Raw genomic sequence first — 15,335 nt, forward strand, 5'->3', positions numbered from 1 at the left:
GGGAAATTGGCCTATTTTTCTTGCCAAAGAATTGGGTCTTTTGGTGATTTACAGATTGACTTTTGGTGATTTACAGATTGACTTTTGGTGATTTACAAATTGGCTTTTGGTGATTTGCAAATGGATTCTTTACGTTCGATGCGTTTGTAAAAAAAACACTTTTCAATTTCACTGTAAGTTGTCAGCACATTGATTATTGAGAAAATAACTCATGAAGGGCTCTTGGTATCCCTGCAATAAATTACAAATTCTCTCTGATATTTTGGTAGTGAATCTTCTAGAAATTTACAGCAGAAGCTTAAAACCTGACATCAGAAAAGGAAAGCATTGACTGAAATGAGTTTATGCAGGAAATACTTTGGCAGTCATGAATATTCATACTTGATACCTTTTTGGGGCTACCTAAAACAGAGGCCAGGCAGAATTAAGGGAATAAAAAGCAGTTTCTATTTATTGAAGGGTCTCCAGGTACATTTTGGGCTGCACCCAACAATGGCCAATGGGTCACAGGTCTGACACTTTTCTAAGTTGGGTCCATTTGCACATTGGGGGTTCATCTCCCAATTGCAGCTGCAGGGAATGAAGTCATTTAGGGCAGCTTTGCTGCCCCCAAGTCCCTTTTGTTTCCATCTCTCAGGCCTGGGGCAGTGAGGTGTCCTTGATTGCAGGCCTGGGGAGGAATTGCTGTGTCTGAGCAGGATGGGGAAGCAGCAGCTGAGCCTGCACATGGAGTTTGGAGTCAGGCACTAAAGAACTGCAGCACTACAGAAGGATGAAAATACAAAAGCTGAAATCCTAAGGCACCACACTCAGTTTTTATTCTCTTTTCCTTGCCCAAACCAGGTGTTCCAGGATCCTCAACGCAGCTGGGGAGCCTCGGATCTTCAGGCCCCGCGACAGGGACGAGATGGTGAAGAAAGTGATTGAGCCCATGGCCTGTGATGGGCTGAGAACCATCTGTGTGGCTTTCAGAGACTTCCCCAGCAGCCCTGAGCCTGACTGGGACAACGAGAATGACATCTTATCTGACCTGACCTGCATCTGTGTCGTTGGCATTGAAGACCCAGTAAGGCCAGAGGTACATCCGATTTTTATCTTATATAAAACTGGGCATAACCTGAATGGCAGGTTTCTTACAGGTTTTATCTCTCTTTTTTAATTAGCTCTGTCAAAGAAGCTGAAAATCAGCTTTAGAAATGGGTTTTACTTGATGAAAAGCCAAATAATTAAGGTGATAAAATTCAGCTATCAGTCAGCTGGTATTTAAATAAAGGAATATAGGGCTTTTTGCACTGCAGGACTGAGATGATCAGCAGAGGTTTTGTAATGCTCCCACATGTTAAAGAATTTTCCTTTAAGCAGTGCAGTGATGTGCAACTCTGAAAGCAGGGAAGACAAGTGCCGTGATTAAAATTGCCATTATAATGGCAGTTTCCAGAGAAACTGATATTTTGCCATTTATCGTAATAGTTGTCACTTTCCTTAAGATTGTACCTAGTGACTACTCAGGAAAATTTGTTTTTAATGTTGTATTTGAACAAGGAAAGGCTGCAGTTGTCATGGATATCACATTTACATGGCTTGTAGAAATATATGCAAAATTACAGCTCAACCCCCCTGAGTAAATCAGTAGTAGGTGTGCACATGGGAAACACATCCCTGCTTCTACACTTGTAAATTCCCACAGAGATACAAAGGGTCGAGTTAGAGAATTCTGATCTCTCTCTTTGGTGCTTGATAATTAGTGGAGAGTTATTAATTCCACGTTAGGGCTTGGAAATGGTGACAATAAGTTTGGAACTAACACCACACAACCCCAGTACCGACTGCACAGCTGTGCCTTACCTCAAAATGGATGTTATTTTTTTTTTCTTTCTTGATATGAAGGTTAAAATATAAAGTAAATCTTGCTTAGGTGACAACTGGATGATAAACTCCTTATCTCCACAAAGAGCAGATAAACAGCATCCACTTTATCTGTCATCAGATGGTCTCTTGCTGCTAATCCATCTGTCCCCACGCCTGACATTGCAAACCTTTCAAAATGTTGGAAAATGTCCTCTAGAAGTTCTGTCTGCAGTGTTCCTTTAATGCTCCAGCTCACATATATGGATATTTTACAGAAAATATTTTGTAGAAAATATAGCTATTTTCAGAAATATTTTGTGACGTATTTTTCCAGTGGTCACTGGGAATCAATCCTCTCCCCCTCCTAAATGAAATCATGATCCACGTTAGAAAACAGCTTTAAGTCAGGTTCCACGTGGTGTGGCAGACTGAGGGATTGGGGAGCAGGGGGATTTGCAGTTTTTATTGAAAATAGCTGCAAACTCTCCTTTCATGTGTTTGTTAGGAGGGTGTTTTGTAAAAGAACTGCTCTTATCTTGCAGGGAATAATTTCTTGGGAGCTTGAGGTAAAAGTGAATAATTCTGCTAAAAATAGAGGGCAAATCTGACTTCTGTGTAAAGAATCAAAGAGATGAAGGCAGGAGCACATCTTATTTCCAAACAAACATTTGAATATTGTATAGAGTTTCTTGTAGGTTAACACCAGAACATGCAGGAACAGTTTACTGTAGGGCAAAGCACATGATAAAATATTTGTAATTTCAGAATTTTAGCAAATTTTGGACATTTGGGATTTGAGACTTGGTTTTTTGGTTTTTTTTTCCACCTTGTCCCTTTTGACTGTTCCAAGGTGGCAATAGCATCATGAAAATATTTAAACCAATATTTAATTATTACTACTCTGCATGTTATAAGAAGCAGTACCTTAGGGGAAAGAAATGAACCAATAAACCCTGAGCCAGGAGAAAAACATAAAGTTCAGAAAACTCTCTAGGTTTGAAATATCTGACTTGGTTGGAATATCATAATGTGAATCTGTGAAATCCCCATTGCTGATGCAAATACTGAGATGTTGAGCAGTTATAGAGAATATTTTGCCAAAATGAAATCTGCTCATTAAATTGACTCCCCACTGGAATTTATGCATTTTCAAAGTGCTTTCTGTAGGGGAAAATAAAAGAACACAAAAATTAGAATTCATACTAAATATTCTCAGTATTCATGGGTGTCGGGATTTATTCGGATGGAGGTGATAGATCAGGTAATTCCAATAAAAAAGTGTCCCCATCCTGGCAGCCTTTAGCTTCCCTTCAGTTCCATTCCTGTGTTTCCTGGGGAAGGCTCAGGATTTTCCTTTTCTCTGAGCTGGTGTTGGGCTGTCCCACGGATGCTGGGCAGGGAGCTCCTGTGCAGCCAAGGAGTGATTCCAGGTGGGAAAACCGGCTCTTTCAGAGGAGTCCTTCCTCCCTCCTGCTTCCAGGGATATTCTTGGGATACTCAGGGAGCTTTCTGGCACTCACATCTCTCCCATATGCTAAAAAACCCAATTTGAATGAGTTGTTTAACACTGATGTCCAACAACTGTTGGGTTTTCTCTGGAATGCCCACCACGGACACCCGTGGCTTTTCCATATTCCCAGGTTAATTCAGACACCAGCTTAGTCATCACCAGCTGCTGGATTTAGCAAGCACTGAACTACTTGCTTGATATTTATATTTTGTGGGTGTGTTTTTTATTTTTCTTTGATAAATACACAGGAAGGGAACAAACAGAGTGATGCCCTTCTCCTGCAGAGATTCTCTGTTGATCCTGACACTCTTTCTGGCTTGATTTTAATGAGCCTGAACTGGCTCACACTGATTTGCCAAAAAAACGCCTCCAGTCTGTTATTCCTGGGAGATGAACATAAATCCCTTCCAAATATCTCCTATTTATTTGTCACCTGATTGGGAAAGACATTCCTGCATTGGATGCTTTGTGCATACGTGCTTGCATTGGAGGTTTTGCTTTGCAGAGGGAAAATAAACCAAAAAAATTGTGAAATGTGTACTTAAACTCTGCAAAACTGATGGAAAATATCTGCTTCCTCTGCCCACTCAGTCTGCCAACACTCTTTCTCCCTTACAGCAATAAAAAGAATATGAACAATATTTTAACTGTAATTACTGTACACACTATTAAATCAGATACCACCCACCAGCTGTCCAGAAAATGACAGGAGAGGAAAACAGAATGATTTCTCCAGTTAGATGTGAGTTTGAGACATGCTTGCAACTGGGGCTGTCCTCCCCTGACCTTGTTTAATAGGACTGACACTTCATGGGAATTACCCTTTTTTGCTGCCTGCACTGTAATTTATTTTTCCCCTTCACGCTCCATCCACTGGGCTGCTTTTCCAGATTTCCATCTAAATCTCTCCTGTCCTATGCATGAGGGTCACCTCAGCTCCAGTGGGTACCAAAAGCATTTCCAATTGACAAATGGGATTTAGGCAGGATTATTAATGTGGAAACTGGGGAGGTCAGGGCTCATTTGCTTAAGGAACAGATTTAACCTGATCTTACATTCCCCTACAGAAACCTATTTCACATCACTAAAAGCCTTCGGGTCTAAATAATTTTTCCAGGGTGTACAATTTGTGGGGAAAATATTCCCAGTTAGAGGTGAGGAAATGGGAAGATAAATCTCTGTCCCTGAATTCTGCCCTTGATTTTGGGATCTGTGTTGGCAGAGTCCAGCAAACAGCAGGTTTTTTTTCCTGGGAATCCTGGGAAAAGTGCTGCTCTGAGAGCTGGTTTAGGGTGGCATGTTGGAAAAGAGGAACTCCACAAACTGCCTTTAATAAATATTCGCAAACATGGTGTGAAATTACTCCAGGACTGGCAGAACCATTATCTGTGGTGGGGTCTGGGCGTTTAGGGTTTTCAGTGCTGACCCAGAGCCTTCCTGGCCCCAGGAAACCCCTCAAAGCCCAAGATTTGCCACACTGGCTCAGAGTAAGGTGTTTGTCATAAAAGCCCTCAGTGGTGTCCCCTACTTGTGGCTACAGAGGAAAGGAAAATATCTAGAAATCCATAAAATTAGCAGTGTAGGGTTGGAGATGGTGTCTCCTTTTCTCAACATTTTCTGCACTAATGCATGAGATGAATCCTCTCAAATTGACATTGAGTTCCACAGAACATTTATATCTGTGCTGGAGGCTGTGATCAGCAAGGTGCACTGAATACTGACAGAAATATCCATTTTTATACCTTTTCTTAAATAATTGTGTTTTTTTAAAATATTCTTTAATAATTATGCATTGCCATCTTCTGAGCTGGGCAGTTCATCCCTGTAGCTCTGTGAAGGGCTTCAGCCTTTCTGATGAATCCTGGGGTGCTCTAGACTCTTGTAGGTAAAAATGAAATTTAGAGAAGTGGTGCTGTGCTGAAGAACAACATCCAGGCTGTTCTGGACATGTTAAACACCTCCCTTATTCTCCTATTTTAAATAATATTGCTATTTTCCTCTTGAAGAAATAATACTTTCATAGCAATAATGCAAAAGAATGCAAAAACGTGATGAGACTGAATTAATTGGTTAATGATATTTACTTAGAAATTATCATTAATTAGGATGTAGTTAAAGGGAACAGAATTTTTTCCCCATCTGAAACTGAGCTATAGACATGGAACCTTTCTATAGCCTTCATTTACCAAGTAACTGGATTAAAACATCTTTATTTAATTAATAGGAATCAATCTTTGCTTTTAATTCCTGAAATCTTTCTTGGTTGGTTTGTTGTTTTTTTTCCAATAAGATGTGTATGATGGCAAGTCAGAATGGAGCCCTTACATTAATCTCACAGCCCTTGTTCCACCCTGAATTCTGTCTCCATGATACATTTCTTGTGCAGAAGTTTATCTCGTGCAGAAAAAGTCATGAGCAAAGTTAGGCTTCATTTTTATGATTTTGAAATACATAAAATACTACTTTTAAACTCCTGTATTTAGGAATTCCACCTGTTGACAAGCATGAATTAAGTAGTGCTAAATCACAATAACTTTTAAAATCTCGTTGAAAGGAAGGTTTGGATCAGAAGTGAAATCATTTTCTGTACTAAATGTTTGTATTCTCCATGCATATTTACACGTGTTGAATAGTTATGATCAGCGTGCTAAAGGTCAAAAAAGCTACAGAGAACTCATTTTTATTCCAGCCAGGAGAAAATGTAAGGAGCTGACCTAAAAGATATTTTTTTGTGTTTGATACAAGATTTGCCTTGCCTGTGGAGTAACCCAAACTCCACAACAGTCAAGTGATGATAGAACACATCTGATTTCCTCTTTCTGCTGCAGGCATTTCTTAGCCTGAAATTTTTCAGGATGGGAACACCTGCATTGTGTTTTATCTCTGATCCAGGAGTCCTCTTTGCCCTTGCCTTGCTTCTGTGGTGGCCTGGAGGGGCTGCCCAGAGCAGAGACCAGGCAAGGGGAAGGGAATAAAGTGGGCATTTCTTGAAGGCCTTCCCCAGGCACACCTCGGGCAGCCAAAGCCTCCCAGAGGCTGCAGCCAGCACGGACAATGGGCACCAGTTTCTCACACAATTACCAGTTTGCTCCAGTTCCATATCGGGCTTCATCCTCCAATTCCAGCTGCAGGCAATGAAGTCATTCAGCCCCAGTTTGCTCCCCACAACTCACTTTTGGTCAGACTTTTTGGGGCCTGGGGCACTGAGGTGTCCCTGAGATCCAGGCCTAGAGAGGAATTGTGTCTGAATAAAACCTGAGGACAGTAACTAACACTGTCTGTGCAGTGTAGAGTTAGGCACTAGAGCAGTACAGGACTTGGAAAATAGAAAAGCTGAAATGCTGAGGGGTCATCTGCAGGTGCCAGAAGCCATCCGGAAGTGCCAGCGAGCCGGGATCACCGTGCGCATGGTCACCGGGGACAACATCAACACTGCGCGTGCCATCGCCATCAAATGTGGCATCATCCACCCAGGAGAGGACTTCCTCTGCCTCGAGGGGAAGGAGTTCAACAGGAGGATCCGAAATGAGAAGGGAGAGGTAAATAAAACCCGGTGAAAACACCAGGATATTCTCCCGTGCTGGTGGGTGCCTCACAGCAGTAAAGACTGCTTGGAAAAATTCCTGCGTTTTCCTCTCACTAAATTGTTGCAATTCAAAGCTGCAGTGAAATTCCAGTCTTTACTCTTCCAGGATCAGTTTAGTGCTGGCCTAATTTTGCAGTTTTTAGAACCACTGCACTACTCCACAAGAAATCAAAACTAGGCCCATTAAAGCAGGTTTATGGAAGGGAGGAGAAGGAACTCAACAGCAATTTTGCTCCCAAAAATGCCATCTGTACTGAGAACCAGCTCCTCTCATTTCTTTAATTTATTCTACTTTCTCTAATGCACTCACAGCAATGATTTGCATTTAAAAAAAATAAATCCTTTGGAACATTTTTAATTCCTCATCAAAGATGAAGCTCCAAGACAGTTCTAATAAGGAAAAATCTATGCTGCCTGTTGAGTCCATCATAAATGAGTGGACACAGTTATTTGATCCCTGCATTGATGGGTGGAATCCTGGGAATGTTAAAACACACAACAGGTTTGGCTTTGTTCCTGTTGCTACACTGGAAAATCTTGCCATTGTTGGTGCTGAATGAACAATTTGGGTTCTTGTAAGGAGTAAAACAACAAACTTGTGAACAGGTTTGATCAGCTTTGAGAAACTCCACTATCCTTAACCTACAGTGATGATTCTGGTGGAATTATCCATAAATATGATAAGAAAGGCTGATTAGGTATTGTGGAAATATTTACCTGTGTTAGCCAGCAGCTGAGCCCTGTTAGTACTGGCCTTGTCTTGCAGCATCGATGGCTGCTGGAATTTTTCTGTGCTTTTGGAGAAAAGCTGCATGTTTGAGCAACCAGGGGAATTTTCTGACATGATAACATAAGTTCTGCTCATCACAGACCTGTGGTTTTACTGTTTGGGTCCTTTTTTTTGTGTTCCCCACCCCCTGCAGATCGAGCAGGAGCGGATTGACAAAATCTGGCCAAAGCTCCGGGTGCTTGCTCGCTCTTCCCCCACGGACAAACACACTTTGGTGAAAGGTGGGTGCAAACTGCTTTTGTGGGGGTGGAAATCAATGATAACGATGTTGGAGCACATCATCTGCTTCGATTTCACTGTTACAAATCCACCTGAGTTGTCATCTTTAACTGCACATCCCTACACCACACAAAAACCAGAAACAAAGAAGTTTTCTGGCTCTCATGTTTGTGTTCTACCTCAGCCTCAACATGGAAAATAATAGGAAACTCCTTGGCAGGAGTAAGAGAAATACCAGTAAGATGCCTGGCAAGTGGACTTAGGCAATCTCATATTTGCCTTGTGACTTTTAATTGGAATGAGGCTCGAGCTGGGAAGGGAAAATGTGCATTTGGCGGGCAGAAAGAAAATATTGCTGGGAAACAAGATATAAACAAGAGGGGACATAGATTTTTTGTCTTTTCCTGCACTGCTTTATGAGGGAAACAAGAACAATCTCATTCAGAGTGAATCCAATAACTCCAGTGCATCTCTTCTCCCACAATTATCTTAAAGAGTAAGAGAAAAAAACCTTTTCCTGTCACTGCAGCAGTTATTGGGATGGTGGAACTGGGAGCTGCTCAGCGGAGATGGGGATTCTCAGACAATTCCATTTTTCCTATAGGCTCATCTAATTGTGTGATTTGCATTGGCTTCATTTAGATTCCTGTATTTTTAGGTTCTGTCCTGTAGGAGCTGAACCAAACAAACTCCATTCTCTCACCATGTTGTCTGCAGACGGAATGCTCCCATTGAAGAGGGATTGGTTTGCAGGGTTTTTTTTTTGCTTTTGATGACTTGACATCTTATTCAGTCAACTTTGAGGTTCATACTTAATGGCTGATGAAATCAGGCAGTTTTTGAGCAGGAAAAACCTCAGTTTTGGCCATGCTCAGGTGATGCAGATTGCTGTTTCCTGGCTTCCTGAGGAGGAAGGAGCTGGAATGTTTTGTGAAGGCCCTGGAAAGTCTGGAGAGCCCCTTTTAGCAATTCTTGGAGCTGCTAAAGTTCAGGCTAAGATCCAGCTGGTCACTCACCTGTTTTCAGCTGGTGGTCTACTCAATAATAATCCATATTTAGGTAGGAAATCATTTAGGTTTCATTTCTATGATTCCATACATGACTGATTGCAAGGACTTTTGAGCATCGTGCAATTTCTAAAAATGCCAAAATGACTTTAGAACAGAAGTTCCATTGTGAATTTGAGGATTGGATCCTTTGGGCTTGAAACAGAATGTATCATCTCCATCCCACCCTTTTATATGTATATCTTAGAATGTACATAATTTATTAATATGGTAGTACCTATGTGTAATTAATAAATAATATACATTTCTGGGGGAGGTGTGCTCCAAAACAGTTTTCCAGCAGGGTTTTGTTCAGGATTGGAAAGGTTTGGTGAATATTTTTATCTCCATGGGTCAATGTTAGACCTGCACAAGGTCAGCTGAAGTTTCCTCACCAGTGCATCTCAAATCCAGTGCTCCAGCTCTCAGAGAACAGCCCTTGTTCAGCCCAACAGCTGATTTGTTTCAGAAACACAATTTGTGTTTCATTAAGTGGATTAAGCAAGTCCCTCAGGAGTGCTCCTCTGAATCATTCAGGATTTTCCCTCAAGAGGAGAAGGAAACTTTTGCCAGGGAAATTGAAACCAATAGAGAAAAAGGAACAACAAATTGTTGATGGTTTGTAGCATATGCAGTTTGACAGCCCAAAAGATATTTGCTCCTACTGAATGCCACATGCAAGTACCACAATTAATGTTTTAAAGATGTGACAAGGTTGAGAGAGCAATTAAGTGTCTTAACAAAGTTCAAGAAGGAGTCTGTGGAAATGATGATGGAATTTTTTGGCTGGTAATTCTCCAAGGGCCATTAAAAGTTACAAGAAACTATTTAAATGTTCACTAGTTTTGGGCCTCTTGTTAAAATGTTATGTTTTTCCCAGACACTTGAGGGATTGAGAGGATTTTCTCTCCTTTGATGTATTCTATCTGCTCTAGGCTAAAAACACACATCAGAAAATAAACTTTTTTAATATTTAATTTTTAATGACATACAGCTGCTGCAGGGAATCTTTTTTTTTTCCTCCTTAACACAGCACAATCCCACCCAGCAAAAGGATCATTTTTATTTTTCACTTTTGTTTTCAGTGCTGCTCAGGGACCAGAGAAAAGCATGGTTCAGCTTTTCAGCCTGGGCTGACACTTGCATTCAAATATTTATGGCTTTGAAGTAGAGGTAGATTGGAAAAACACCCATCAGAGTGGTTTATCATCACAAACTGCTTCAGTGAAAACAAAATCTCAGTCCCACTGAAATACAGTTTGGGATGGGTTTTAAGACACCTGTTGGTATTATTTCATATTTTTAACTCTATTTCAAAATATAACAAGTAAAACCACATATTTATACTGGTGTGAGGTTACAGTGCTGCTGCTGAAATAATTGAAAATTATCAGTTCATCTTTTAAAAATCCTGTGGGAAACAACTGTTTAACCCTGACGGGAAATCAGAAGGTACAGGAAAGATCAAGAAAATGTTTATTTCCCTATTAAAGAAGCAGTGCCTTCCAATATATTTAAATTAGACTGGAATTTTTTTCTTTTTGGTGGTATTAAAAACAGCTATTCTCATGTAGGGCTAATTTGTTATCAAACAGAAAGGGAGCTTTAGGAAGAGAAGATTTTTAATAATTACCCTTAATTACTAAAATATTTCAACTATTATTGCATGACATGGTAGTAAATTCATAACCTCATTAATGTGGAAAGCCACAAGATGGGTAGAATAATAAAAATATACAGAAAATTAATTAATAATTAATTAATTGATATCCTGAACTTTGGGGAGGAATTTTCACTTAATTCCCAATGCTGTCTATAATGTCATACAGAACATTTTTATATTAACCTTTAAACTTCTATCCAGGCAGGTACCCAAGCATTAACTGCAATAAATTCAAACTTTCTCCTTCAGACAGACTTTGCAAATTCTTGTCACATTAACAGGGAGCTTTCAGAAGTCTGGAAGCATTAAAAACTGACCTAAAGACAGTGTGTTTATGAAAATACATGACTGTAGTTATGTTTAACTTGTCAAAGAAACACAAACCTGGGTGAGCCTGTGGGGGATCAGCTTTCCTGCCTCCCTGAACTGGGCTTCAGCTCTGAAACCTCAGCTGGAGCTGACTTTTCCTGCCTATTTGAAACAGTTGGGATGGAAAGAAATATCTAAACCAGGATTATTTTTCCTCCCAAGAGTTTCTTATGGGTGCAACTCTAAGGATGAAAAGCAAGGATTGTTTAAAAAGGGAGAACCTGGGGCTGGCTGTGATGGGTTTGAGCCGAGCCACGGGTGCAGAAGAGACATTGTTGGTTAATATTCCTTAAGTTATTATCCTGAGTGGATTTGATTTAATGCTTACTTAGTGTTCAGTGGGAGGAAGGTGGGAGATGTAGGATATATTTCAGTTTTGTATCTTGTATTTTGTGCTTTTTATGGCAGGCTTATGCATTTAGAGCCCTTCTTGACAGCTCTGCATGGCTGTTTCAAATCTGATCTTTGCCCTCATCTGACACAAGCTGCTTGCTCTGAGAAACTTGTGTCTTATGTAAGCTGCAGGACAAATTCCTGCCCAAATTTCCTAATCAAATTCCTGCCACATCAGCAGGATCCCTGTGTGGAGCACTCTGTCATGTTCTGCTCTAGGTGTGCTTCTGGGGCTGTTGAATGAAATTCTTTCTGACAGAAGAAAGTCATGGCCAAGCAGCTCAACATGAGGGGAGAGGCCAATGAGAGAGCAAAGGCTGTTTTGGCAGGAAGCTTTGCTGAGAGTAGAAGAATTCCCCATGAAAACCTGTTTTTTATTGAAATTCTGTATGTAAGCATCCAACTGGAGTAAAGCTGTATAGTTGGAAGACATTTCCTGGTTGTTATACATGATTAATTAATACTGGAACTTCTTCTCAGCCACTTGGACTGAGTGCAAAGGCCAGGGAATGTTCTCTTCACTGGCAGCCTGTCAGCTCATGCCCTCAGTCACATTTTTCCCTGACCACACCAGGCTGATCCCCACAGCTCAGGACTGCAGAGGGAGAGCCCTTCCTGGGCATCCTTCTTCTCTTTGCTCTCCTCCCACTGTGAATTTGATCTGTGAACATTTCTCAGTACTGAAGAAAATTCTTGAGGTGAAACCTTCTCACAGCCATTAATTAGAATATTAGAAACCAACCTGAATGTGTTTGGAAGGAGGCAGGTGCTGGAAAGAAGGCAGACATTCAGCAATGTGAGGAAGCAGGGAGGAGGAACAGATTAAAAAGAGCAGGCAGAAGTCAGGGAGTGTCTGTAGAGCTGTGAGAAATCCTCTGAATCCCAAATAATCGCTGCTGCTCCATTTTAGAAATTTGTCTGATGTACAGAAGGGAGTTTTGCAAAGTGCTTCTCTCTTGCATGGGCAGCACCAAAATGCATGCCCAGAATGCCACGTGTTTCCTGTGGCTCTCCCAGTGGGCACTGCAGGGCTCAGGTGCTGATGATACCTGAGACCTTTTTACATCTTGGTTTCCATGGCTGTGCTCAGGTCTGTGCTCTGGGCAGTGCTGGGCTCATCCTGGCTGCACAGTTGGGATTTTTGGGATAAGAGTGTCTCCCAAACCTTGTGAATGACTGCTGAAGCAGCAGCCACTTGGCAGCAGGCAGGAATTGGCTGATGGAGGGCAGTTGGTGGCACAGTCATCAGCACAGTCACTATTTATATCCATTTTTCTCTATTAGGAACTCACTTGGTTGAGCTTCTTCAACTTGATTTGGGTTGTGGAACCCAGTTGTGAGCAGATACCATTGACCTCTTTGGAGCAGTTAATGCCTTAATGAGCCAGAGATTTTAATGACCTTTTTTTTTTTTTTTTTTCCAGAAGCTTAAACTATTAATTTAACATCAAAGGATGTGTTAATAACAAGACCAAGTAAATGCTTTTAACAGTAGTGACAGATGATGTTCCTGTTTATTTAGTTATACCAAAGGCAAATCACCCCAACAAACTGAAAGCTCTAATTGTAAGATCTTATCAGAGTAATTGCCATTTTTTGAGATCATACTACCAGTGGAAAGTGAATAGGGCTTTTATTTTTCTCATTTTCATAAGTCTGAAAAATACAGGGCACTCACTGCCTGCACAGGGCACTGCAATCTTCTGGTGCCTGATAAGCCTGAACCTTGCCAAGAGGCAGCTATTGCTCTGTAATCTGCAATTTCCTATTTCTCCTTGGTTATCTGATATGGAAGGGATATTTTTATTTTTTTTTTCAGAGCAAAGTGAAAGCTTTTCTCTCTGGGTAGGTTTGGATAATTGTTTTTGGAGGTAATGAGTTTGTGCAAAATGTATGAGCAAAAGGAATTCTGTCATTTTTCTCCCCTAAGTTATCAATATGGAAAGGTGTCCTTGTAACCTACACAACAATTGTGTGTTCTGGACACTTACTGAAATGGACTCTGACACAGAAATAGAAATATGAGTGGTGAATGATCTTCATCCTGTAAAAACCTGGGCTGCTTCTGTTGCCTCTGAAAAATTCTTTGTTATTTTCTTGACTTTCCCTATTTGTGTAAGTGGAAAACGATTCCCTGCAGCCTTGTTGTGTGAAAAACTTGATTCACCAAGTGAAAAGTGTTTTTTATTTTTCTCAAATGATCTCAAAATGAAAGTAGAAATTATTTTATTATGTCTATTTATTAAAATGTTTGGTTCCAGAGTTTAAAGGATTGCATTATATCTCCTTAATCATTGTTTGGCAGAACTGAACATGTCTGCCAAAATTCTCCTGCTAAATGACATTCATCAATGACTTTTGTTATCTTTAGGTTAAGAAGGCCTCTTAGCAAAGCTGATATTACAGCTGGGTCCCAGTTTAGGAGAGCCCTAAACATGAACTTAAGATTTTGGCAAACCCTTTCCACTGATCTTTGATCATTGTTGGGCTGTGACACAAAACTTTAAATAGCAAGAATCTGCCAAAAGGACATAATGAGCTGCTCTCATTCCCTTTGAAGCCTGTGCAGGTTTTGTTGATGTGTTGATGATGCAGGATCAGAACTTTCCATGTAAATTCTAATGGTGATGTTTAGTCGTGAATGGTGATGATGCCACAGCTTTCATCATTATTTTCCTTAAAGATCTGCCTTTTTAATCTCCATAAAACCGTGGTGTTATCCAATCTGTGTTATACAAACCCTGCTTTTTTACAGGGATGTTTTATCTTGCTAATTATTGCCTGTGAAAGTCTGTAAACACACAGCCATATTTCTGTTTTTTGCAGGTATTATTGACAGCACACAGGTGGAACAGAGGCAGGTGGTAGCTGTGACTGGGGATGGAACCAACGATGGACCAGCACTTAAAAAAGCTGATGTTGGCTTTGCAATGGTATAATCTTGATGTTTGTGCCATTATGAATTTGCTGTAAGGGCTTTTCCATTCAATAAATGTGAAGTTGCTTAGTTATTACTTGTCAGTGAAGGAATATATTGGTAGGAAGGAGTTATGGTGACTCAGAATCCTTTAATTCACTTGGATTCACTGGCATTGCTTGTTTTGATACTTCCTGAGGATTTTGTCTAATTAATTATTGGCTTTATGCAGAATCCTGTGCCCATATAGAAAAATGAACTTATTCTTCACAACACAGGAGTTCTCTTTTGCTGTGGTAAAATCCACCACTAAATGGAAAGGTATCTTCCATACATACTCTGACTATATATAAAGACACATAATTCTCATTTTTGTCACCAGTTCTGTTTGTGGATAATCAAAAAGCATCAATGACAAAAGTAACTCAGATAATCAGCAGTCTTTAAGCTGATAAAACACTCAGGGCCATCACCACATGAATTCCTCCGCTCTCTGTCAACTCCCTTTTCTGCAGCCTAATTCACTTTAAAACCAGGCTGAATGCACAAAGTTCAGGCAATATAAAAAACCTTGGGCTCTGGCTATGAAGATCTGTGCTGTCCAGCAGGGAATCTCATTCCCAACCCCTTTCCCCAGGGCATCGCTGGCACGGACGTGGCCAAGGAGGCCTCGGACATCATCCTGACGGACGACAACTTCAGCAGCATCGTCAAGGCCGTCATGTGGGGCCGCAACGTCTACGACAGCATCTCCAAGTTCCTGCAGTTCCAGCTGACTGTCAACATCGTGGCCGTCATCGTGGCCTTCACCGGAGCCTGCATCACCCAGGTGAGCCACTCCTGCCGCCATCCTGCTGTGATTCCTGCTGTGATTGCTGCTGTGATTGCTGCTGTGATTGCTGCTGTGATTCCTGCTGTCATTCCTGCTGTGATTCCTGCTGTCATTCCTGCTGTCATTCCTGCTGTCATTCCTGCTGTGATTCCTGCTGTGATT

The 15,335-nt window shown here is 40.9% G+C and overlaps 1 protein-coding gene across 11 annotated transcripts in view; it reads left to right on the forward strand.

Moving 5' to 3' along the window:
* ATP2B2 (ATPase plasma membrane Ca2+ transporting 2) overlaps positions 1–15,335 on the forward strand; it is a 398,601-nt gene that overhangs the window by 346,237 nt on the left and 37,029 nt on the right. For all 11 annotated transcript variants that reach the window (XM_015640841.3, XM_015640842.3, XM_033517387.1 and 8 more), the window contains 5 exons: positions 844–1,078; positions 6,718–6,897; positions 7,868–7,955; positions 14,251–14,357; positions 14,979–15,170. In XM_015640841.3, coding sequence (XP_015496327.1) covers positions 844–1,078; positions 6,718–6,897; positions 7,868–7,955; positions 14,251–14,357; positions 14,979–15,170 — 802 coding nt within the window. The remainder of the gene's footprint in view (positions 1–843; positions 1,079–6,717; positions 6,898–7,867; positions 7,956–14,250; positions 14,358–14,978; positions 15,171–15,335) is intronic.

This window comes from Parus major, chromosome 12 (assembly GCF_001522545.3).
Source record: "Parus major isolate Abel chromosome 12, Parus_major1.1, whole genome shotgun sequence".
Taxonomy (NCBI): domain Eukaryota; kingdom Metazoa; phylum Chordata; class Aves; order Passeriformes; family Paridae; genus Parus; species Parus major.